Below are 26,489 nucleotides of genomic sequence, written 5' to 3'. Positions count from 1 at the left end.
GCCTTCCGACCTCCCGCTGGCAGGATGTGCTCCCCGATGCGCTCCACTCTATTCGGTCACTGCTCTGCACTGCCACTAACGCCACCCCCTCATGAGAAAATGTTTGTCTTCCCAAGGAAGTCCACATCGGGGGCATTGCTACCGCCATGGCTGACGTCCCCAGGGCCGGTCCTACTGAGAAGACACGTGAGGGCCCATAAAACGGACCCCCTGGTCGAGAGGGTCGACCTCCTCCACGCCAACCCCCAGTACGCTTACATTGCGTACCCGGACGGGCGGGAGGACACAGTCTCCATATGAGACCTCGCACCCTTGGGGGCCCCAGTAACCCACTACCACCCCCCACCACGATCCAATATCCAACCCCAGCAGACGGCACGCCTGGGCCCCGCGACCCGCTCGACACCCACGAGGACTACACACCAGTGCTCCAGCCTACGCGGGACTCGACGCCGGAAGCTTCACTACCCCTGCCGTCGCCACGTCGATCACAGTGGCAGACAAGACCTCCGGAGAGACTCCAATACACAAACTTTTAATACACTTCACCCTGCCGGACTCATTTTTAAACAAGGGGTGGATGTGGTAAACCACTGTTTGTATTCCACTGTGTACATGTCTGTACATGCCTCGGCTGACTCCTCCCACGAGTCCAGGTATAAAGGTGACTGCTCCACAGTCCCTCTGTATTCTGGACCGGTCGACCACTCGAGGCACACCTTTGTTCTCTTGTTAATAAAAGCCTGTTAGTTACTCGCTTAACCTCAGTCTTTCGAGTTATTGATAGCGCATCAAGGAGATAGATAGATTTCTAGACACAAAAGGCATCAAGGGGTATGGGGAGAGAGCGGGAATATGGTATTGAGATAGAGGATCAGCCATGATCATATTGAATGGCGGAGCAGGCTCGAAGGGCCGAATGGCCGGCTCCTGCTCCTGTCTTTCTCGGTAGCGCGTGGTCCCTGTGTTCTCCTGGGCTGGTTCCCATCCCCTGAGGGAGTCGGTGTGGAACGGTCGAGAGTAATTTCCTTTCCTTATTGGCATTGTTTTTTTTTCCCCTGTTTTATTGCCTCTCCCAGGATATTGCATAACTGTCGGGTGGGTGGGGGGGGGGGGGGGATAGGCGGCTGGGCGAGGCTCGGCAATGAAGCCTTTAGCCATGATGGACAAGCCATGTGCGGGACAGGCGTGACGGACCAGTTGGCCTTTCCCTGCCTGTCATTTTTGGATGCTGGCTGCAAGGGGCAGGAGGAACCTTGCTTCAAAGGGTTAATCAGCCCCGTCACAGCATGAAATGAAGAAGTGCAAAATGCACAGCGGTAGTGCGATGATTCATCATTTTCTTGGTAACTTTGGGCGGTGTTTGTGTCGACAGGGAAGTGTCTCAGAACTCGCCTGATCGCCCTGGATTATGTCGCGGGGAAAAGGCAAAACGCCTTTCGCCATCTTCGCTTTCTGCATGGCGCTTGCTGAAGGTACGATTACCTGTCATTTACAAGCATTTAATATCGTCAATCGGGAAAGATATTTAGACACCAGCTGATCTTCTGTAACATTACAGGAGGAGCAGGGAGTCATCCCCCAGTGTCCTGGGGCCAATATTTACCCCTCAAAGCAACCCCACTAAAAACAGATGATCTGGTCATTATCGCATTGCTGTGTGTGGGAGCTTGCTGTGCGCAAATTGGCTGCCACGTTTCCTACATTACAACAGTGGCTACAATTCAAAAGCAGTCCATGAGCTGTGAGGCACTCTGGGATGCCCTGAGGTGGTGAAAGGCGCTGAAGAAATTCTTTACATGGTATTTACAGCACAGAAACAGGCCACCCAGCCCGACTGCCACCTACTTCATCTCACCCCAGCCTCGTCTCCTTCTGTTCCTTTCTCCCTCGTTTGCCGGTCTCTCCGTGTGGCTCGGTGTCTGAGCGGCCTCCTCCTGTGCGGTACGAACTTACCAACATCCCCCCCCCCGCCCTTTCCGCGAGCGCACGGATTGGAGAGCCAGCCCGACAGTCTCGGGTTCTCTACATGTGGGCCCGTGATCCTAGGGGCAGGAGGGCTCCGTAAAGAGAGAGGTTTACTGTTGCTGAATTCAGCGGAGAATTCTGAAGGTGACTCAATGTGGTGCATTGTTTCTCTCCCCCGCAGTGAGCCCTCTGACCTGTTACCAATGTAGTGCCCTTTCCGGTCACTGTGAGCCCCAACAACTTATCTGCCGAACAGACATCACCACCTGCAGCACCACTTCATCGAAGCAAGTTGTCGGTAACAATTCCTCTTTTTTCGCCAACATTTTCTATTGTTCTTTCCTTCTTTCTTTCACTCTGGCGCCGAGGGGGAGCGCCGCACTGTCGGAGGGGCGGCGCCGAGGGAGCGCCGCAGTGTCGGAGGGGCGGCACCGAGGGAGCGCTGCACTGTCGGAGGGGCAGTACCGAGGGAGCGCTGCACTGTCGGAGGGGCAGTATCGAGGGAGCGCTGCACTGTCGGAGGGGCAGTACCGAGGGAGTGCTGCACTGTTGGAGGGGCAGTCTTTCGGATGAGACATTAAACCAAGGCCCCATCTGCTCTCTCTCAGGAGGATGTAAAAGATCCCATGGCACTATTTTGAAGAAGAGCAGGGGGGGGGGGGGGGGGGGGGGGGGGGAGTTCTTCCCGGTGCCCTGAACTATTTTTTTCCCTCAACGAACATCACTAAAACGGATTATCCGGTCATTATCACATTGCTGTTTGTGGGAGCTTGCTGTGCGCAAATTGGCTGCCGTGTTTCCTACATTACAACACTGACTACACTTCAAAAGTACTTCATTGGCTGTAAAGCGCTTTGGGACGTCCGGTGGTCGTGAAAGGCGCTATAGAAATGCAAGTCTTTTTTTCTTCCTTTCTCTCGGTTACTCTCTCTTTTCTCTCTCGCTTTCTTTCGTTCATTCCTTCCTTGTTCCAAAGCAGAAAGCTCTGACCTGTGCTTGTTTTCAGCTGGAGTGACCACTATTTGGATTAGTAATTCCTGTGGGCCGTGCTCTGAACCCATATATTTCAGCACTGGAGTTGTGTCTGTTTTCAAGGTCAGCAAGTGCTGTCGCTCAGATCTCTGTAATAATCAGATAGATGCAGGTAAGGTTACAGAGCGGGATAATCAAACTCGAATCCGATCAATTCACTTGATACCGAGTCTGTACCATTAAATTATGATGTGACAGAGCATCATTGATCCCAAAATGCACTCTCAGCACTTTCCCATCAAACACTCCCAGGGCAGTTACAGCACGGGTTAGATACAGAGTAAAGCTCCCTCTGCACTGTCCCATCAAACACTCCCAGGGCAGGTATAGCACGGGTTAGATACAGAGTAAAGCTCCCTCTACACTGTCCCATCAAACACTCCCAGGGCAGGTACAGCACGGGTTAGATACAGAGTAAAGCTCCCTCTACACTGTCCCATCAAACACTCCCAGGGCAAGTACAGCACAGGTTAGATACAGAGTAAAGCTCCCTCTACACTGTCCCCATCAAACGCTCCCAGGGCAGGTACAGCACGGGTTAGATACAGAGTAAAGCTCCCTCTACACTGTCCCATCAAACACTCCCAGGGCAGGTACAGCACGGGGTTAGATACAGAGTAAAGCTCCCTCTACACTGTCCCATCAAACACTCCCAGGGCAAGTACAGCACGGGTTAGATACAGAGTAAAGCTCCCTCTACACTGTCCCATCAAACACTCCCAGGGCAGGTACAGCACGGGTTAGATACAGAGTAAAGCTCCCTCTACACTGTCCCCATCAAACACTCCCAGGGCAGGTACAGCATGGGGTTAGATACAGAGTAAAGCTCCCTCTACACTGTCCCATCTAACACTCCCAGAGCAGGTACAGCATGGGGTTAGATACAGAGTAAAGCTCTCTCTACACTGTCCCATCAAACACTCCCAGGGCAGATACAGCACTGTAAGGACCGGAACTCGGTGGACCCAACTGCAGTAAGGCAAACTGAGGCAGAGGTTAGGTTGCAAAACAAAGGTTGACTTTACTTGACATAAACAAAATAACAACAGTACAGAATACAAGCAAGCAGACCAGGAAGCGGTATCACCAGGCAGTGCAACTCAAGACTGAGCAATGAACATAAAAAGTGAACACCACTTAAATAGTAGGTATCTAACAATGCACAGGTGAATACAATAATGAATAAAGAAGGACACAATTAAGAGAGTTCATGGAGCCCTCTGGTGGCGAGGCGAGGTGAGGCGAGGCAGAATCTGGGTCATTCCTTACAGGACCCCCCCCTAGGAACGGCCCCTGACGTTCCCCCAGAAAGTCCATGGTGACGACGAAAAAAATTCCGTACTAAATCGCGATCCAGGATGTCCCGGTCCGGGACCCAAGAGCGTTCCTCCGGACCATATCCCTCCCAGTCCACCAGGAACTGGAGGCCCCCGCGAACCCGGCGGGAGTCCATCAGGCGACGGACCGTGTAAGCAGGCTGGCCATCGATGATGCGGGGAGCAGGAGGAGGCCTCGTGGCGGGCGCCAGGGAACTGCTGGCCACTGGCCGAAGCCGGGAGACATGGAAGGTAGGATGAATCCGCATGGAGCGGGGCAGCTGGAGACGGTAGGACACCGGGTTGACCTTCCTCAACACCATGAAGGGGCCGATGAAACGAGGCGCCAGCTTGCGGGACTCCACTCGCAGCGGGAGATCCTGCGTGGAAAGCCAGACCCTCTGACCAGGACGGAATGAAGGAACCGGTCTGCGCCGCTTGTTGGCCTGGATCTGCCGTTGTCGAGAAGCTCGTTGCAAGGCCAACCGCGCTCTCCTCCAGGTCCGCCGACAACGCTGGACAAACTTCTCCGCGGACGGAACCCCCACCTCGAGCTCCTGCTCCTGGAACAGTGGAGGCTGAAAACCGAACTGGCACTCGAACGGCGACAGTCCTGTGGGGGAGCAGCGCAACGTGTTGTGCGCGTACTCAGCCCAGACGATGTGACGACTCCAGGTCGCAGGGTTAGCGGACACGAGACACCTCAGGGTCGTCTCCAGGTCTTGGTTGATCCGTTCTGTTTGACTGTTCGACTGAGGGTGGAAACCCGAGGAAAGACTGACAGTAGCTCCAATGAGCTTGTAGAAGGCTCTCCAAAACCGGGAGGCGAATTGTGGACCACGGTCAGAAACGATGTCAAGGGGCAAACCGAATAACCTGAAAACATGCTGGACCATGAGCTCGGCTGTCTCTTGGGCTGAGGGAAGCTTGGGCAAGGGCAGAAAGCGACATGCTTTGGAGAAGCGATCTACGATGACCAGAATGACAGTGTTGCCTTGAGATGGTGGAAGGCCTGTGATGAAATCCACAGAGGTTTGACCAGGGACGAGTGGGAATGTGGAGAGGATGCAGCAAACCCTGGGGGAGAGATCGAGGGTTCTGGTTTTGTGCACAAATGGCACAAGTTGCCACGAATGCCTTTACGTCCTTCTCCATGGTGGGCCACCAGAACCTTCTGCGAAGAAACTCCAGCGTCCTGGATGCGCCTGGATGACCGGTGAGTCGCGACGAATGCCCCCACTGCAGGACTTGTGAGCGAGTCGTGTTGGGGACAAAAAGGCGACCGGGTGGGCCGTTGCCAGGGTCTGCCTCCCTCTGTTGCGCCTTTCTGACCAGCGTCTCGATTCCCCAGCAAACCGGTGCTACAATTCGAGAAGTTGGAAGAATAGGTTCTGGTTGTCTCTCCCGCTCGGGTGGATCAAATTGCCTGGAGAGAGCATCAGGCTTGAGATTCTTGGAACCAGGACGATATGACAAGACAAAGTCAAAACGATTAAAAAAAGTGCCCAGCGAGCTTGACGAGAGTTAAGTCGTTTGGCCTCCTGGATATAGGCCAGATTCTTATGGCCTGTCCAGACAATGAACGGGTGTTTAGACCCCTCCAACCAATGTCTCCACTCCTCCAGTGCCAACTTAACTGCCAGTAATTCCCTGTTCCCAATATCATAGTTTCGTTCAGCGGGAGTGAGTCGGCGAGAGAAAAAGGCGCAAGGGTGCAGTTTGTTGTCGTTAGACCATTGGGATAAAACGGCGCCCACTCCTATATCCGAGGCATCCACCTCGACAACGAAGGGGAGTGAGGGATCCGGAATAACGAGGACAGGAGCAGACGTGAAGCGCCGCTTGAGATCCTCGAAAGCCTGCGCAGCCTCAGCGGACCAACTGAACCAGGTAGAGGCGGTCTTGGTGAGGGCGTTAAGAGGAGCAGCAATGGTGCCGAAGTTTCTGATGAATCTCCGATAGAAGTTAGCAAACCCCAAGAAACGTTGCACCTGTGAGAGAGGTGGGTGGTGGCCAATCTCGGACAGCTTGGGTCTTGCCAGGGTCCATTTGGATGTTGCCGCTGGAGTTGATGAAGCCCAGAAATGAAACCGTGGAAACGTGAAATTCACACTTCTCCGCCTTGACAAATAAGAGGTTGTTAAGCAAAAGCTGCAGGACTTGTCTTACATGCTGGACATGATCGTGAAGATTTTTGGAGAAAATGAGAATGTCATCCAGGTAGACAAAAACAAAGCGATTCAGCATGTCTCGGAGAACGTCGTTGATGAGCGCCTGGAACACAGCAGGGGCGTTGGTCAATCTAAAGGGCATAACCAGGTACTCATAGTGCCCAGTGGGTGTGTTGAATGCCGTCTTCCACTCGTCCCCTTCGCGGACGCGGATGAGGTTGTAGGCGTTGCGGAGGTCCAATTTTGTGAAGACCGTGGCTCCCTGAAGTAGCTCGAAGGCCGTTGACATGAGTGGAAGAGGATAACGGTTCTTTATAGTAATCCGGTTAAGGCCACGGTAGTCGATGCAGGGACGGAGACCTCCATCTTTCTTACTCACGACGAAAAAACCGGCACCAGCAGGAGAGGTGGACGGACGGATGAAGCCAGCGGCGAGGGCGTCACGGATGTACTCCTCCATGGCGGCGGTCTCAGGAGCAGAAAGGGAAAAGATCCTACCCCTAGGTGGGCATGTCCCAGGCAGGAGGTCAACGGCACAGTCATATGGCCTATGAGGGGGAAGTGATGTGGCTCGAACCTTACTGAAGACCTCTTTTAGATCCTCATACTCGGGTGGCACTCGGGACAATTCAGAGCGTGATGGGAACTCCTGGGGCTGGGAAGGAGACTTGGCGCGAAGACAGGTAGTATGGCAGGCGGAGCCCCATTCCGTAAGCCGGCCGGTGGCCCAATCCAAGCGAGGATTATGGCAGGCCAACCAAGGGTAACCCAGAATTAATGGAAACTGGGAAGAGTGGATAAGGGAGAATTGGATGGTCTCGAAATGTTGTCCTTCCACGCCCAAACACAGGGGGGCAGTATGATGGTGAATGGTTCCAGAGCCCAGGGGTCTTCCATCCAGGGCAACAACAGTGAGGGGGTGATCAGGATGGGTCAGGGGAATCCTGAGCTGTTTAGCTAACCCCAGATCTATGAAGTTACCATCAGACCCCGAATCCACCAGGGCCTTAAGATCATGTTGTTGATTGCCCCAGAAAAGGGAGGACGCCAGCAAAACCCTAGAAACAGTGGGGTCGGAAGGGATGGTTATGCTCATCTCAGGTCCCTCCGTCCTGGATGAGCCCTGGCTTTTCCCACCAACTCTGGACAGGAAGAGCAAAAGTGGCCAGCTTTCCCACAATAGAGGCAAGATCCCTCTCTCATTCGGTGATCATGTTCGGGTTGCGAGAGGCGGGTTACTCCCACCTGCATGGGCTCCTCTGGATCGGTCAAGGATGGACTCGGGATGGCTCGGAGGTTCTCAGATGGCTTCGAAGCAGGAAAAGCTCTGGTCTCTGGAAACGGAGTGAAAAAGGAGTGGCGTTCTCTTCGCCTCTCACGGAGACGATTATCCACACGAACGGAGATATCAAAAAGAGACTCCAAATCACTCACCGGATCCCTGGAAGCCAGTTCGTCCTTGATCTCATCCGTGAGACCGTGGCGAAAGGTGGCGATGAGCGCCTCCGAATTCCATTGGCTTTCTGCAGCGAGAGTGCGAAACTCAATAGCGTAGTCCGCAACGCTATGAACCCCCTGGCGAAGCCGAAGCAGTTTGTTAGATGCCTCTCTCCCACTGACAGGGTGATCAAAAACCCTTCTCATTTCTTCCGAGAAAAGTTGGTAGTTTAAACATGCCGGCGTTTGCTGTTCCCAGACGGCTGCAGCCCAGGTAAGCGCCTTGCCGGTAAGTAGCGAAATGATGTAGGCCACTCGGGAACAGTCACTGGGAAATAATGAACCCTGCAGTTGGAAAACCAGGGAACACTGGATTAGGAAACCTCAACATCCTCCTGGGTTACCATCGTAGTGCTCAGGTGCAGGTAATCGGGGTTCTCTCAGAGGAGAAGGCGAAACCGTAGGAGCGGGTAATGGTGCTGGAGCGGCTTGGATCACCTGACTCTGTTTCTGGCTCTGATGGAAAGTGATGACGAGACCCTCCAGCAGATTCTGGCTTCGGGAGACTGCCGTGGCGAGACACTGCAGTTCATTCAAGATCAGTTGTAGCTGTTCAGAAACTTGTCTTGGCCATTGGTCCTTCTCTGCTGGGTCCATGTTTTGGCTCAGTCTTGCTGTAAGGACCGGAACTCGGTGGACCCAACTGCAGTAAGGCAAACTGAGGCAGAGGTTAGGTTGCAAAACAAAGGTTGACTTTACTTGACAAACAAAATAACAACAGTACAGAATACAGGCTAGCAGACCAGCAAGCAGTATCACCAGTCAGAACAACTCAAGACTCAGCAATGAACATAAAGTGAACACCACTTAAATAGTAGGTATCTAACAATGCACAGGTGAATACAATTAATGAATAAAGAAGGACACAATTAAGAGAGTTCATGGAGCCCTCTGGTGGCGAGGCGAGGCAGAATCTGGGTCATTCCTTACAAGCACGGGATAGCTACAGAGTAAAGCTCCCTCTACACTGTCCCATCAAACACTCCCAGGGCAGGTACAGCACGGGTTAGATACAGAGTAAAGCTCCCTCTACACTGTCCCATCAAACACTCCCAGGGCAGGAACAGCACGGGTTAGATACAGAGTAAAGCTCCCTCTACACTGTCCCATCAAACACTCCCAGGGCGGGTACAGCACGGGTTAAATATAACGTAAAGCTCCCTCTACACTGTCCCATCAAACACTCCCAGGGCAGGTACAGCACGGGTTAGATACAGAGTAAAGCTCTCTCTACACTGTCACATCAAACACTCCCACGGCAGGTAGAGCACAGGTTAGATACAGAATAAAGCTCCCCCTACACTGTCCCATCAGACACTCCCTGGGCAGGTACAGCACGGGTTAGATACAGAATAAAGCTCCCTCTACACTGTCCCGTCAAACACTCCCCGGGCAGTTACAGCACGGGTTAGATACAGAATAAAGCTCCCTCTACACTGTCCCATCAAACACTCCCAGGGCAGGTACAGCACGGGTTAGATACAGAGTAAAGCTCCCTCTACACTGTCCCATCAAAACACTCCCAGGGCAGGTACAGCACGGGTTAGATACAGAGTAAGGCTCCCTCTACACTGTCCCATCAAACACTCCCAGGGCAGGTACAGCATGGGGTTAGAAACAGAGTGAAGCTCCCTCTACACTGTCCCATCAATCACTCCCAGGGCAGGTACAGCACCGGGTTAGATACAGAGTAAAGCTCCCTCTACATTGTCCCATCAAACACTCCCAGGGCAGGTACAGCACGGGTTAGATACAGAGTAAAGCTCCTTCTACACTGTCCCACCAAACACTCCTAGGACAGGTACAGCACGGGTGTAGATACAGAGTAAAGCTCCCTCTACACTGTCCCATCAAACACTCCCAGGGCTGGTACAGCACGGGTTAGATACAGAGTAAAGCTCCCTCTACACTGTCCCATCAAACACTCCCAGGGCAGGTACAGCACGGGTTAGACACAGAGTAAAGCTCCCTCTACACTGTCCCATCAAACAATCCCAGGGCAGGTACAGCACGGGGTTAGATACACAGTATAGCTCCCTCTACACTGTCCACATCAAACACTCCCAGGGCAGGTACAACACGGGATAGCTACAGAGTAAAGCTCCCTCTACACTGTCCCATCAAATACGCCCAGGGCTGGTACAGCACGGGTTAGATACAGAGTAAAGCTCCCTCTACACTGTCCCGTCAAACACTCCCCGGGCAGGTACAGCACGGGTTAGATACAGAATAAAGCTCACTCTACACTGTCCCGTCAGACACTCCCTGGGCAGGTACAGCACGGGTTAGATACAGAATAAAGCTCCCTCTACACTGTCCCATCAAACACTCCCAGGGCAGGTACAGCACGGGTTAGATACAGAGTAAAGCTCCCTCTACACTGTCCCATCAGACACTCCCAGGGCAGGTACAGCACGGGTTAGACACAGAGTAAAGCTCCCTCTACACTGTCCCATTAAACACTCCCAGGGCAGGTACAGCACGGGTTAGATACAGAGTAAAGCTCCCTCTACACTGTCCCATCAAAACACTCCCAGGGCAGGTACAGCACGGGTTAGATACAGAGTAAGGCTCCCTCTACACTGTCCCATCAAACACTCCCAGGGCAGGTACAGCATGGGGTTAGAAACAGAGTGAAGCTCCCTCTACACTGTGCCATCAAACACTTCCAAGGCAGGTACAGCACAGGTTAGATATAGCGTAAAGCTCCCTCTACACTGTCCCATCAAACACTCCCAGGGCGGGTACAGCACGGGTTAGATACAGAGTAAAGCTTCCTCTACACTGTCTCATCAAACACTCCCCGGGCAGGTACAGCACGGGATAGGTACAGAGTAAAGCTCCCGCTTCACTGTCCCATCAAACACTCCCAGGGCAGGTACAGCACGGGTTAGATACAGAGTAAACGTCCCTGTACACTATCCCATCAAACACTCCCACGGCAGGTACAGCACGGGGTTATATACAGAGTAAAGCTCCCTCTACACTGTCCCATCAAACACTCCCAGGGCAGGTACAGCACGGGTTAGATACAGAGTAAAGCTCTCTCTACACTGTCACATCAAACACTCCCACGGCAGGTACAGCACGGGTTAGATACAGAATAAAGCTCCCCCTACACTGTCCCATCAGACACTCCCTGGGCAGGTACAGCACGGGTTAGATACAGAATAAAGCTCCCTCTACACTGTCCCGTCAAACACTCCCCGGGCAGTTACAGCACGGGTTAGATACAGAATAAAGCTCCCTCTACACTGTCCCATCAAACACTCCCAGGGCAGGTACAGCACGGGTTAGATACAGAGTAAAGCTCCCTCTACACTGTCCCATCAAAACACTCCCAGGGCAGGTACAGCACGGGTTAGATACAGAGTAAGGCTCCCTCTACACTGTCCCATCAAACACTCCCAGGGCAGGTACAGCATGGGGTTAGAAACAGAGTGAAGCTCCCTCTACACTGTGCCATCAAACACTTCCAAGGCAGGTACAGCACAGGTTAGATATAGCGTAAAGCTCCCTCTACACTGTCCCACCAAACACTCCCAGTGCAGGTACAGCACGGGTTAGATACAGAGTAAAGCTCCCTCTACACTGTCCCATCAAACACTCCCAGGGCGGGTACAGCACGGGTTAAATATAACGTAAAGCTCCCTCTACACTGTCCCATCAAACACTCCCAGGGCGGGTACAGCAAGGGTTAAATATAACGTAAAGCTCCCTCTACACTGTCCCATCAAACACTTCCAGGGCAAGTACAGCACGGGTTAGATACAGAGTAATGTTCCCTCTACGCTGTCCCATCAAACACTCCCAGAGCGGGTACAGCACGGGTTAGATACAGAGTTATGCTCCCTCTACACTGTCCCATCAAACACTTCCAGGGCAGGTACAGCACGGGTTAGGTGCAGAGTAAAGCTCCCTCTACACTGTCCCATCAATCACTCCCAGGGCAGGTACAGCACCGGGTTAGATACAGAGTAAAGCTCCCTCTACATTGTCCCATCAAACACTCCCAGGGCAGGTACAGCACGGGTTAGATACAGAGTAAAGCTCCTTCTACACTGTCCCACCAAACACTCCAAGGACAGGTACAGCACGGGTGTAGATACAGAGTAAAGCTCCCTCTACACTGTCCCATCAAACACTCCCAGGGCTGGTACAGCACGGGTTAGATACAGATTAAAGCTCCCTCTACACTGTCCCATCAAACACTCCCAGGGCAGGTACAGCACGGGTTAGACACAGAGTAAAGCTCCCTCTACACTGTCCCATCAAACAATCCCAGGGCAGGTACAGCACGGGGTTAGATACACAGTATAGCTCCCTCTACACTGTCCACATCAAACACTCCCAGGGCAGGTACAACACGGGATAGCTACAGAGTAAAGCTCCCTCTACACTGTCCCATCAAATACGCCCAGGGCTGGTACAGCACGGGGTTAGATACAGAGTAAAGCTCTCGCTATACTGTCCCATCAAACACTCCCAGGGCAGCTACAGCACGGGATAGATACAGAGTAAAGCTCCCTCTACATTGTCCCATCAAACACTCCCAGGGCAGGTACAGCACGGGGTAGATACAGAGTAAAGATCCCTGTACACTGTCCCATCAAATACTCCCAGGGCAGGTACAGCACGGGGCTTTATACAGAGTAAAGCTCCCTCTACACTGTCCCATCAAACAGTCCCAGGGCAGGTACAGCACGGGTTAGATACAGAGTAAAGCTCCCTCTACACTGTCCCGTCAAACACTCCCCGGGCAGGTACAGCACGGGTTAGATACAGAATAAAGCTCACTCTACACTGTCCCGTCAGACACTCCCTGGGCAGGTACAGCACGGGTTAGATACAGAATAAAGCTCCCTCTACACTGTCCCATCAAACACTCCCAGGGCAGGTACAGCACGGGTTAGATACAGAGTAAAGCTCCCTCTACACTGTCCCATCAGACACTCCCAGGGCAGGTACAGCACGGGTTAGACACAGAGTAAAGCTCCCTCTACACTGTCCCATTAAACACTCCCAGGGCAGGTACAGCACGGGTTAGATACAGAGTAAAGCTCCCTCTACACTGTCCCATCAAAACACTCCCAGGGCAGGTACAGCACGGGTTAGATACAGAGTAAGGCTCCCTCTACACTGTCCCATCAAACACTCCCAGGGCAGGTACAGCATGGGGTTAGAAACAGAGTGAAGCTCCCTCTACACTGTGCCATCAAACACTTCCAAGGCAGGTACAGCACAGGTTAGATATAGCGTAAAGCTCCCTCTACACTGTCCCATCAAACACTCCCAGGGCAGGTACAGCACGGGTTAGATACAGAGTAAAGCTCCCTCTACACTGTCCCATCAAACACTCCCAGGGCGGGTACAGCACGGGTTAAATATAACGTAAAGCTCCCTCTACACTGTCCCATCAAACACTCCCAGGGCGGGTACAGCACGGGTTAGATACAGAGTAAAGCTTCCTCTACACTGTCTCATCAAACACTCCCCGGGCAGGTACAGCACGGGATAGGTACAGAGTAAAGCTCCCGCTACACTGTCCCATCAAACACTCCCAGGGCAGGTACAGCACGGGTTAGATACAGAGTAAACGTCCCTGTACACTATCCCATCAAACACTCCCACGGCAGGTACAGCACGGGGTTATATACAGAGTAAAGCTCCCTCTACACTGTCCCATCAAACACTCCCAGGGCAGGTACAGCACGGGTTAGATACAGAGTAAAGCTCTCTCTACACTGTCACATCAAACACTCCCACGGCAGGTACAGCACGGGTTAGATACAGAATAAAGCTCCCCCTACACTGTCCCATCAGACACTCCCTGGGCAGGTACAGCACGGGTTAGATACAGAATAAAGCTCCCTCTACACTGTCCCGTCAAACACTCCCCGGGCAGTTACAGCACGGGTTAGATACAGAATAAAGCTCCCTCTACACTGTCCCATCAAACACTCCCAGGGCAGGTACAGCACGGGTTAGATACAGAGTAAAGCTCCCTCTACACTGTCCCATCAAAACACTCAATACAATACAATACAATACAAATCGCTTTATTGGCATGATAAGGTACATCTTATGTTGCCAAAGCATCAAAATACATTTATGGTTGAACACATAAACGCGGTTCCATTCATACAGTGTATAAACAGGTATATCCCTGAGTTTATAAATATATTTTCGCCTTGTTTATATATACTCTTGTCTTAGTTTACTGGTTGTCCCTCTGTTCATGGCAAGCTGTAACATAGTGTGCCGCCAGTGTTACACAGCTTCTCTCCTCCCCCAGTAGGAATGGGAGTTTTTGGTTGTCAGTCAGATTTCTGAATTCAGGGCATATTTGTGAGAATTTTTGATAGAAATTCTCTCTGATGCCCTGATATTTTCCACAGGCTGTGAGGAAGTGCATCTCTGTCTCAACTACTCCCTGACTGCAGTGAGAGCATATCCTGTCTTCTCTTGGCAGCCTGGTCTGCCTGTGTCTGCCTTTTTCGATCGCTAGGCTATGTTCGCTAAGTCCTGTACCTTGTCAAGGTTCTTCTCAGTTTGTTATCCTTTACCATGGTCAGGTAATCAGCTATGTTGTATTGTCTGTTTAGGGCCAAGTAGCAATTGAGTTTGCTTTGGGTTTTTGTTGTTTCTGCCCAATATGACAGATATTTTTCCTTTTGCTTAGCGACGATTGTGTTGGGTCGAATTCTTTGTGTTACCCTGTCACTGTCCTGGGGCTGGTTATTGTTAGTATTGTTATTAGTTACTTTATTGAGTCCCAGGACTAGTTGACTGAGGGTATTCTTCTTTATGGTCAGCTCTTGGCATTTCAGGGCGTCGTAGTGATAGCATTGGGGGTTGCTCATTTGTAGGTGATTCCAAAATTTGGTGGCTCTTTTTTGGATAGTGATTATTAATGGGTATTGGCCTAGTTCCGCCCTGCATGCGTTGTTTACTGTTTTCCTTTGAGTCCGGAGGATACTTTTACAGAATTCCGCATGTAGGATCTCAATTGGGTGTTTGTCCCATTTTGCAAAATCTTGTTGTGTTAGTGGTCCCCAGACCTCACTGCCATAGAGTGCAATTGGTTCAATTACTGATTTGAAAATTTTGAGCCAAATGCTAATTGGGATTTCTATTTGGATTGATTTTTTGATGGCATAGAAAGCCCTTCTTGCTTTCTCTTTCAGTTCATTCACAGCCAGTTTGAAGTTTCCCGTAGAACTGATTTTTAAGCCCAAGTATGTGTAGTGAGTGGTTTGTTCAATTTTGGTTGTTCCTACTGTGAAATTTATTGTGGGTCCATGTTGTTTGGATCTTTGCTGGAACACAAGGACTTTGGTTTTTTGGGGATTTATTGTCAGGGCCCAAGTCTGGCAGTACGACTCCAGCAGGTCCAGGTTCTGCTGTAGACCCTCCTTAGTTGGTGACAGCAGAACCAGGTCGTCGGCATAGAGGAGGAATTTAACCTTGGATTCATATAGGGTGAGGCCGGGTGCTGTAGATTGTTCAAGTAGTTTTGCCAATCCATTAATGTAAATATTAAAGAGTGTCGGTGAGATTGGCGAGCCCTGCGTCACCCCCCGCCCCTGTGGGAAGTATTTTGTTTGTTTGTCTCCAATTTTAACTGCACATTTATTGTTTGTATACATTGATTTAATTACATCATATGTTTTCCCTCCTACCCCGCTTTCGATAAGTTTCAGGAATAAACCGTCATGCCAGATGGAGTCGAAAGCCTTCTGGAAATCTACAAAGCATGCGTAGATTTTGCTTTTGTTATGGTGAACGTGTTTGTCAATTAGGGTCTGTAGGGTGAAGATATGATCGGATGTTCTATAGTTTGGCAGGAATCCAATTTGGCTTTTACTCAAGACATTGTGCTCTTCAAGGAAGTTTATAAGTCTTTTGTTTATGATGCTACAGAATACCTTCCCCAGGTTACTGTTTACACAGATGCCTCGATAGCAGGTACAGCACGGGTTAGATACAGAGTAAGGCTCCCTCTACACTGTCCCATCAAACACTCCCAGGGCAGGTACAGCATGGGGTTAGAAACAGAGTGAAGCTCCCTCTACACTGTGCCATCAAACACTTCCAAGGCAGGTACAGCACAGGTTAGATATAGCGTAAAGCTCCCTCTAAACTGTCCCACCAAACACTCCCAGTGCAGGTACAGCACGGGTTAGATACAGAGTAAAGCTCCCTCTACACTGTCCCATCAAACACTCCCAGGGCGGGTACAGCACGGGTTAAATATAACGTAAAGCTCCCTCTACACTGTCCCATCAAACACTCCCAGGGCGGGTACAGCACGGGTTAAATATAACGTAAAGCTCCCTCTACACTGTCCCATCAAACACTTCCAGGGCAAGTACAGCACGGGTTAGATACAGAGTAATGTTCCCTCTACGCTGTCCCATCAAACACTCCCAGAGCGGGTACAGCACGGGTTAGATACAGAGTTATGCTCCCTCTACACTGTCCCATCAAACACTTCCAGGGCAGGTACAGCACGGGTTAGGTGCAGAGTTAAGCTCCCTCTACACTGTCCCATCAATCACTCCCAGGGCAGGTACAGCACCGGGTTAGATACAGAGTAAAGCTCCCTCTACATTGTCCCATCAAACACTCCCAGGGCAGGTACAGCACGGGTTAGATACAGAGTAAAGCTCCTTCTACACTGTCCCACCAAACACTCCTAGGACAGGTACAGCACGGGTGTAGATACAGAGTAAAGCTCCCTCTACACTGTCCCATCAAACACTCCCAGGGCTGGTACAGCACGGGTTAGATACAGAGTAAAGCTCCCTCTACACTGTCCCATCAAACACTCCCAGGGCAGGTACAGCACGGGTTAGACACAGAGTAAAGCTCCCTCTACACTGTCCCATCAAACAATCCCAGGGCAGGTACAGCACGGGGTTAGATACACAGTATAGCTCCCTCTACACTGTCCACATCAAACACTCCCAGGGCAGGTACAACACGGGATAGCTACAGAGTAAAGCTCCCTCTACACTGTCCCATCAAATACGCCCAGGGCTGGTACAGCACGGGGTTAGATACAGAGTAAAGCTCTCGCTATACTGTCCCATCAAACACTCCCAGGGCAGCTACAGCACGGGATAGATACAGAGTAAAGCTCCCTCTACATTGTCCCATCAAACACTCCCAGGGCAGGTACAGCACGGGGTAGATACAGAGTAAAGATCCCTGTACACTGTCCCATCAAACACTCCCAGGGCAGGTACAGCACGGGGCTTTATACAGAGTAAAGCTCCCTCTACACTGTCCCATCAAACAGTCCCAGGGCAGGTACAGCACGGGTTAGATACAGAGTAAAGCTCCCTCTACACTGTCCCGTCAAACACTCCCCGGGCAGGTACAGCACGGGTTAGATACAGAATAAAGCTCACTCTACACTGTCCCGTCAGACACTCCCTGGGCAGGTACAGCACGGGTTAGATACAGAATAAAGCTCCCTCTACACTGTCCCATCAAACACTCCCAGGGCAGGTACAGCACGGGTTAGATACAGAGTAAAGCTCCCTCTACACTGTCCCATCAGACACTCCCAGGGCAGGTACAGCACGGGTTAGATACAGAGTAAAGCTCCCTCTACACTGTCCCATCAGACACTCCCAGGGCAGGTACAGCACGGGTTAGACACAGAGTAAAGCTCCCTCTACACTGTCCCATTAAACACTCCCAGGGCAGGTACAGCACGAGTTAGATACAGAGTAAAGCTCCCTCTACACTGTCCCATCAAACACTCCCAGGGCAGGTACAGCATGGGGTTAGAAACAGAGTGAAGCTCCCTCTACACTGTGCCATCAAACACTTCCAAGGCAGGTACAGCACAGGTTAGATATAGCGTAAAGCTCCCTCTACACTGTCCCATCAAACACTCCCAGGGCAGGTACAGCACGGGTTAGATACAGAGTAAAGCTCCCTCTACACTGTCCCATCAAACACTCCCAGGGCGGGTACAGCACGGGTTAAATATAACGTAAAGCTCCCTCTACACTGTCCCATCAAACACTCCCAAGGCGGGTACAGCACGGGTTAGATACAGAGTAAAGCTTCCTCTACACTGTCTCATCAAACACTCCCCGGGCAGGTACAGCACGGGATAGGTACAGAGTAAAGCTCCCGCTACACTGTCCCATCAAACACTCCCAGGGCAGGTACAGCACGGGTTAGATACAGAGTAAACGTCCCTGTACACTATCCCATCAAACACTCCCACGGCAGGTACAGCACGGGGTTATATACAGAGTAAAGCTCCCTCTACACTGTCCCATCAAACACTCCCAGGGCAGGTACAGCACGGGTTAGATACAGAGTAAAGCTCTCTCTACACTGTCACATCAAACACTCCCACGGCAGGTACAGCACGGGTTAGATACAGAATAAAGCTCCCCCTACACTGTCACATCAGACACTCCCTGGGCAGGTACAGCACGGGTTAGATACAGAATAAAGCTCCCTCTACACTGTCCCGTCAAACACTCCCCGGGCAGTTACAGCACGGGTTAGATACAGAATAAAGCTCCCTCTACACTGTCCCATCAAACACTCCCAGGGCAGGTACAGCACGGGTTAGATACAGAGTAAAGCTCCCTCTACACTGTCCCATCAAAACACTCCCAGGGCAGGTACAGCACGGGTTAGATACAGAGTAAGGCTCCCTCTACACTGTCCCATCAAACACTCCCAGGGCAGGTACAGCATGGGGTTGAAACAGAGTGAAGCTCCCTCTACACTGTGCCATCAAACACATCCAAGGCAGGTACAGCACAGGTTAGATATAGCGTAAAGCTCCCTCTACACTGTCCCACCAAACACTCCCAGTGCAGGTACAGCACGGGTTAGATACAGAGTAAAGCTCCCTCTACACTGTCCCATCAAACACTCCCAGGGCGGGTACAGCACGGGTTAAATATAACGTAAAGCTCCCTCTACACTGTCCCATCAAACACTCCCAGGGCGGGTACAGCACGGGTTAAATAAAACGTAAAGCTCCCTCTACACTGTCCCATCAAACACTTCCAGGGCAAGTACAGCACGGGTTAGATACAGAGTAATGTTCCCTCTACGCTGTCCCATCAAACACTCCCAGAGCGGGTACAGCACGGGTTAGATACAGAGTTATGCTCCCTCTACACTGTCCCATCAAACACTTCCAGGGCAGGTACAGCACGGGTTAGGTGCAGAGTAAAGCTCCCTCTACACTGTCCCATCAATCACTCCCAGGGCAGGTAGAGCACCGGGTTAGATACAGAGTAAAGCTCCCTCTACATTGTCCCATCAAACACTCCCAGGGCAGGTACAGCACGGGTTAGATACAGAGTAAAGCTCCTTCTACACTGTCCCACCAAACACTCCTAGGACAGGTACAGCACGGGTGTAGATACAGAGTAAAGCTCCCTCTACACTGTCCCATCAAACACTCCCAGGGCTGGTACAGCACGGGTTAGATACAGAGTAAAGCTCCCTCTACACTGTCCCATCAAACACTCCCAGGGCAGGTACAGCACGGGTTAGACACAGAGTAAAGCTCCCTCTACACTGTCCCATCAAACAATCCCAGGGCAGGTACAGCACGGGGTTAGATACACAGTATAGCTCCCTCTACACTGTCCACATCAAACACTCCCAGGGCAGGTACAACACGGGATAGCTACAGAGTAAAGCTCCCTCTACACTGTCCCATCAAATACGCCCAGGGCTGGTACAGCACGGGATAGATACAGAGTAAAGCTCCCTCTACATTGTCCCATCAAACACTCCCAGGGCAGGTACAGCACGGGGTAGATACAGAGTAAAGATCCCTATACACTGTCCCATCAAACACTCCCAGGGCAGGTACAGCACGGGGCTTTATACAGAGTAAAGCTGCCTCTACACTGTCCCATCAAACACTCCCAGGGCAGGTACAGCACGGGTTAGATACAGAGTAAAGCTCCCTCTACACTGTCCCGTCAAACACTCCCCGGGCAGGTACAGCACGGGTTAGATACAGAATAAAGCTCACTCTACACTGTCCCGTCAGACACTCCCTGGGCAGGTACAGCACGGGTTAGATACAGAATAAAGCTCCCTCTACACTGTCCCATCAAACACTCCCAGGGCAGGTACAGCACGGGTTAGATACAGAGTAAAGCTCCCTCTACACTGTCCCATCAGACACTCCCAGGGCAGGTACAGCACGGGTTAGACACAGAGTAAAGCTCCCTCTACACTGTCCCATTAAACACTCCCAGGGCAGGTACAGCACGGGTTAGATACAGAGTAAAGCTCCCTCTACACTGTCCCATCAAAACACTCCCAGGGCAGGTACAGCACGGGTTAGATACAGAGTAAGGCTCCCTCTACACTGTCCCATCAAACACTCCCAGGGCAGGTACAGCATGGGGTTAGAAACAGAGTGAAGCTCCCTCTACACTGTGCCATCAAACACTTCCAAGGCAGGTACAGCACAGGTTAGATATAGCGTAAAGCTCCCTCTACACTGTCCCATCAAACACTCCCAGGGCAGGTACAGCACGGGTTAGATACAGAGTAAAGCTCCCTCTACACTGTCCCATCAAACACTCCCAGGGCGGGTACAGCACGGGTTAAATATAACGTAAAGCTCCCTCTACACTGTCCCATCAAACACTCCCAGGGCGGGTACAGCACGGGTTAGATACAGAGTTATGCGCCCCCTACACTGTCCCATCAAACACTTCCAGGGCAAGTACAGCACGGGTTAGATACAGAGTAATGTTCCCTCTACGCTGTCCCAACAAACACTCCCAGAGCGGGTACAGCACGGGTTAGATACAGAGTTATGCTCCCTCTACACTGTCCCATCAAACACTTCCAGGGCAGGTACAGCACGGGTTCGGTGCAGAGTAAAGCTCCCTCTACACTGTCCCATCAATCACTCCCAGGGCAGGTACAGCACCGGGTTAGATACAGAGTAAAGCTCCCTCTACATTGTCCCATCAAACACTCCCAGGGCAGGTACACCACGGGTTAGATACAGAGTAAAGCTCCTTCTACACTGTCCCACCAAACACTCCTAGGACAGGTACAGCACGGGTGTAGATACAGAGTAAAGCTCCCTCTACTCTGTCCCATCAAACACTCCCAGGGCTGGTACAGCACGGGTTAGATACAGAGTAAAGCTCCCTCTACACTGTCCCATCAAACACTCCCAGGGCAGGTACAGCACGGGTTAGACACAGAGTAAAGCTCCCTCTACACTGTCCCATCAAACAATCCCAGGGCAGGTACAGCACGGGGTTAGATACACAGTATAGCTCCCACTACACTGTCCACATCAAACACTCCCAGGGCAGGTACAACACGGGATAGCTACAGAGTAAAGCTCCCTCTACACTGTCCCATCAAACACTCCCAGGGCAGGTACAGCATGGGGTTAGAAACAGAGTGAAGCTCCCTCTACACTGTCCCATCAATCACTGCCAGGGCAGGTACAGCACCGGGTTAGATACAGAGTAAAGCTCCCTCTACATTGTCCCATCAAACACTCCCAGGGCAGGTACAGCACGGGTTAGATACAGAGTAAAGCTCCTTCTACACTGTCCCACCAAACACTCCTAGGACAGGTACAGCACGGGTGTAGATACAGAGTAAAGCTCCCTCTACACTGTCCCATCAAACACTCCCAGGGCTGGTACAGCACGGGTTAGATACAGAGTAAAGCTCCCTCTACACTGTCCCATCAAACACTCCCAGGGCAGGTACAGCACGGGTTAGACACAGAGTAAAGCTCCCTCTACACTGTCCCATCAAACAATCCCAGGGCAGGTACAGCACGGGGTTAGATACACAGTATAGCTCCCTCTACACTGTCCACATCAAACACTCCCAGGGCAGGTACAACACGGGATAGCTACAGAGTAAAGCTCCCTCTACACTGTCCCGTCAAACACTCCCAGGGCAGGTACAGCACGGGTTAGACACAGAGTAAAGCTCCCTCTACACTGTCCCATTAAACACTCCCAGGGCAGGTACAGCACGGGTTAGATACAGAGTAATGCTCCCTCTACACTGTCCCATCAAAACACTCCCAGGGCAGGTACAGCACGGGTTAGATACAGAGTAAGGCTCCCTCTACACTGTCCCATCAAACACTCCCAGGGCAGGTACAGCATGGGGTTAGAAACAGAGTGAAGCTCCCTCTACACTGTGCCATCAAACACTTCCAAGGCAGGTACAGCACAGGTTAGATATAGCGTAAAGCTCCCTCTACACTGTCCCATCAAACACTCCCAGGGCAGGTACAGCACGGGTTAGATACAGAGTAAAGCTCCCTCTACACTGTCCCATCAAACACTCCCAGGGCGGGTACAGCACGGGTTAAATATAACGTAAAGCTCCCTCTACACTGTCCCATCAAACACTCCCAGGGCGGGTACAGCACGGGTTAGATACAGAGTAAAGCTTCCTCTACACTGTCTCATCAAACACTCCCCGGGCAGGTACAGCACGGGATAGGTACAGAGTAAAGCTCCCGCTTCACTGTCCCATCAAACACTCCCAGGGCAGGTACAGCACGGGTTAGATACAGAGTAAACGTCCCTGTACACTATCCCATCAAACACTCCCACGGCAGGTACAGCACGGGGTTATATACAGAGTAAAGCTCCCTCTACACTGTCCCATCAAACACTCCCAGGGCAGGTACAGCACGGGTTAGATACAGAGTAAAGCTCTCTCTACACTGTCACATCAAACACTCCCACGGCAGGTACAGCACGGGTTAGATACAGAATAAAGCTCCCCCTACACTGTCCCATCAGACACTCCCTGGGCAGGTACAGCACGGGTTAGATACAGAATAAAGCTCCCTCTACACTGTCCCGTCAAACACTCTCTCTTTAGTTACAGCACGGGTTAGATACAGAATAAAGCTCCCTCTACACTGTCCCATCAAACACTCCCAGGGCAGGTACAGCACGGGTTAGATACAGAGTAAAGCTCCCTCTACACTGTCCCATCAAAACACTCCCAGGGCAGGTACAGCACGGGTTAGATACAGAGTAAGGCTCCCTCTACACTGTCCCATCAAACACTCCCAGGGCAGGTACAGCATGGGGTTAGAAACAGAGTGAAGCTCCCTCTACACTGTGCCATCAAACACTTCCAAGGCAGGTACAGCACAGGTTAGATATAGCGTAAAGCTCCCTCTACACTGTCCCACCAAACACTCCCAGTGCAGGTACAGCACGGGTTAGATACAGAGTAAAGCTCCCTCTACACTGTCCCATCAAACACTCCCAGGGCGGGTACAGCACGGGTTAAATATAACGTAAAGCTCCCTCTACACTGTCCCATCAAACACTCCCAGGGCGGGTACAGCACGGGTTAAATATAACGTAAAGCTCCCTCTACACTGTCCCATCAAACACTTCCAGGGCAAGTACAGCACGGGTTAGATACAGAGTAATGTTCCCTCTACGCTGTCCCATCAAACACTCCCAGAGCGGGTACAGCACGGGTTAGATACAGAGTTATGCTCCCTCTACACTGTCCCATCAAACACTTCCAGGGCAGGTACAGCACGGGTTAGGTGCAGAGTAAAGCTCCCTCTACACTGTCCCATCAATCACTCCCAGGGCAGGTACAGCACCGGGTTAGATACAGAGTAAAGCTCCCTCTACATTGTCCCATCAAACACTCCCAGGGCAGGTACAGCACGGGTTAGATACAGAGTAAAGCTCCTTCTACACTGTCCCACCAAACACTCCTAGGACAGGTACAGCACGGGTGTAGATACAGAGTAAAGCTCCCTCTACACTGTCCCATCAAACACTCCCAGGGCTGGTACAGCACGGGTTAGATACAGAGTAAAGCTCCCTCTACACTGTCCCATCAAACACTCCCAGGGCAGGTACAGCACGGGTTAGACACAGAGTAAATCTCCCTCTACACTGTCCCATCAAACAATCCCAGGGCAGGTACAGCACGGGGTTAGATACACAGTATAGCTCCCTCTACACTGTCCACATCAAACACTCCCAGGGCAGGTACAACACGGGATAGCTACAGAGTAAAGCTCCCTCTACACTGTCCCATCAAATACGCCCAGGGCTGGTACAGCACGGGGTTAGATACAGAGTAAAGCTCTCGCTATACTGTCCCATCAAACACTCCCAGGGCAGCTACAGCACGGGATAGATACAGAGTAAAGCTCCCTCTACATTGTCCCATCAAACACTCCCAGGGCAGGTACAGCACGGGGTAGATACAGAGTAAAGATCCCTGTACACTGTCCCATCAAATACTCCCAGGGCAGGTACAGCACGGGGCTTTATACAGAGTAAAGCTCCCTCTACACTGTCCCATCAAACAGTCCCAGGGCAGGTACAGCACGGGTTAGATACAGAGTAAAGCTCCCTCTACACTGTCCCGTCAAACACTCCCCGGGCAGGTACAGCACGGGTTAGATACAGAATAAAGCTCACTCTACACTGTCCCGTCAGACACTCCCTGGGCAGGCACAGCACGGGTTAGATACAGAATAAAGCTCCCTCTACACTGTCCCATCAAACACTCCCAGGGCAGGTACAGCACGGGATAGATACAGAGTAAAGCTCCCTCTACACTGTCCCATCAGACACTCCCAGGGCAGGTACAGCACGGGTTAGACACAGAGTAAAGCTCCCTCTACACTGTCCCATTAAACACTCCCAGGGCAGGTACAGCACGGGTTAGATACAGAGTAAAGCTCCCTCTACACTGTCCCATCAAAACACTCCCAGGGCAGGTACAGCACGGGTTAGATACAGAGTAAGGCTCCCTCTACACTGTCCCATCAAACACTCCCAGGGCGGGTACAGCACGGGTTAAATATAACGTAAAGCTCCCTCTACACTGTCCCATCAAACACTCCCAGGGCGGGTACAGCACGGGTTAGATACAGAGTAAAGCTTCCTCTACACTGTCTCATCAAACACTCCCCGGGCAGGTACAGCACGGGATAGGTACAGAGTAAAGCTCCCGCTACACTGTCCCATCAAACACTCCCAGGGCAGGTACAGCACGGGTTAGATACAGAGTAAACGTCCCTGTACACTATCCCATCAAACACTCCCACGGCAGGTACAGCACGGGGTTATATACAGAGTAAAGCTCCCTCTACACTGTCCCATCAAACACTCCCAGGGCAGGTACAGCACGGGTTAGATACAGAGTAAAGCTCTCTCTACACTGTCACATCAAACACTCCCACGGCAGGTACAGCACGGGTTAGATACAGAATAAAGCTCCCCCTACACTGTCCCATCAGACACTCCCTGGGCAGGTACAGCACGGGTTAGATACAGAATAAAGCTCCCTCTACACTGTCCCGTCAAACACTCCCCGGGCAGTTACAGCACGGGTTAGATACAGAATAAAGCTCCCTCTACACTGTCCCATCAAACACTCCCAGGGCAGGTACAGCACGGGTTAGATACAGAGTAAAGCTCCCTCTACACTGTCCCATCAAAACACTCCCAGGGCAGGTACAGCACGGGTTAGATACAGAGTAAGGCTCCCTCTACACTGTCCCATCAAACACTCCCAGGGCAGGTACAGCATGGGGTTAGAAACAGAGTGAAGCTCCCTCTACACTGTGCCATCAAACACTTCCAAGGCAGGTACAGCACAGGTTAGATATAGCGTAAAGCTCCCTCTACACTGTCCCACCAAACACTCCCAGTGCAGGTACAGCACGGGTTAGATACAGAGTAAAGCTCCCTCTACACTGTCCCATCAAACACTCCCAGGGCGGGTACAGCACGGGTTAAATATAACGTAAAGCTCCCTCTACACTGTCCCATCAAACACTCCCAGGGCGGGTACAGCACGGGTTAAATATAACGTAAAGCTCCCTCTACACTGTCCCATCAAACACTTCCAGGGCAAGTACAGCACGGGTTAGATACAGAGTAATGTTCCCTCTACGCTGTCCCATCAAACACTCCCAGAGCGGGTACAGCACGGGTTAGATACAGAGTTATGCTCCCTCTACACTGTCCCATCAAACACTTCCAGGGCAGGTACAGCACGGGTTAGGTGCAGAGTTAAGCTCCCTCTACACTGTCCCATCAATCACTCCCAGGGCAGGTACAGCACCGGGTTAGATACAGAGTAAAGCTCCTTCTACACTGTCCCACCAAACACTCCTAGGACAGGTACAGCACGGGTGTAGATACAGAGTAAAGCTCCCTCTACACTGTCCCATCAAACACTCCCAGGGCTGGTACAGCACGGGTTAGATACAGAGTAAAGCTCCCTCTACACTGTCCCATCAAACACTCCCAGGGCAGGTACAGCACGGGTTAGACACAGAGTAAAGCTCCCTCTACACTGTCCCATCAAACAATCCCAGGGCAGGTACAGCACGGGGTTAGATACACAGTATAGCTCCCTCTACACTGTCCACATCAAACACTCCCAGGGCAGGTACAACACGGGATAGCTACAGAGTAAAGCTCCCTCTACA

The 26,489-nt window shown here is 51.6% G+C and overlaps 1 protein-coding gene across 1 annotated transcript in view; it reads left to right on the top strand.

Annotated features, from left to right (window-relative positions):
* The first annotated feature begins 1,411 nt into the window (after positions 1 to 1,411).
* Positions 1,412 to 26,489, top strand: part of LOC147109988 (phospholipase A2 inhibitor gamma subunit B-like) — an 85,179-nt gene continuing 60,101 nt past the window's right edge. Inside the window, 3 exon segments of the mRNA XM_086002451.1 lie at positions 1,412 to 1,475; positions 2,150 to 2,266; positions 2,975 to 3,112. Coding sequence (XP_085858577.1) covers positions 1,412 to 1,475; positions 2,150 to 2,266; positions 2,975 to 3,112 — 319 coding nt within the window.

Source organism: Somniosus microcephalus, chromosome 12 (assembly GCF_052327205.1).
Source record: "Somniosus microcephalus isolate GS21.2 chromosome 12, FLI_Smic_1.0, whole genome shotgun sequence".
NCBI lineage: Eukaryota > Metazoa > Chordata > Chondrichthyes > Squaliformes > Somniosidae > Somniosus > Somniosus microcephalus.
Note: the sequence above shows the minus strand (reverse complement) of the source record. Positions and strands in the feature narration are given on the sequence as shown.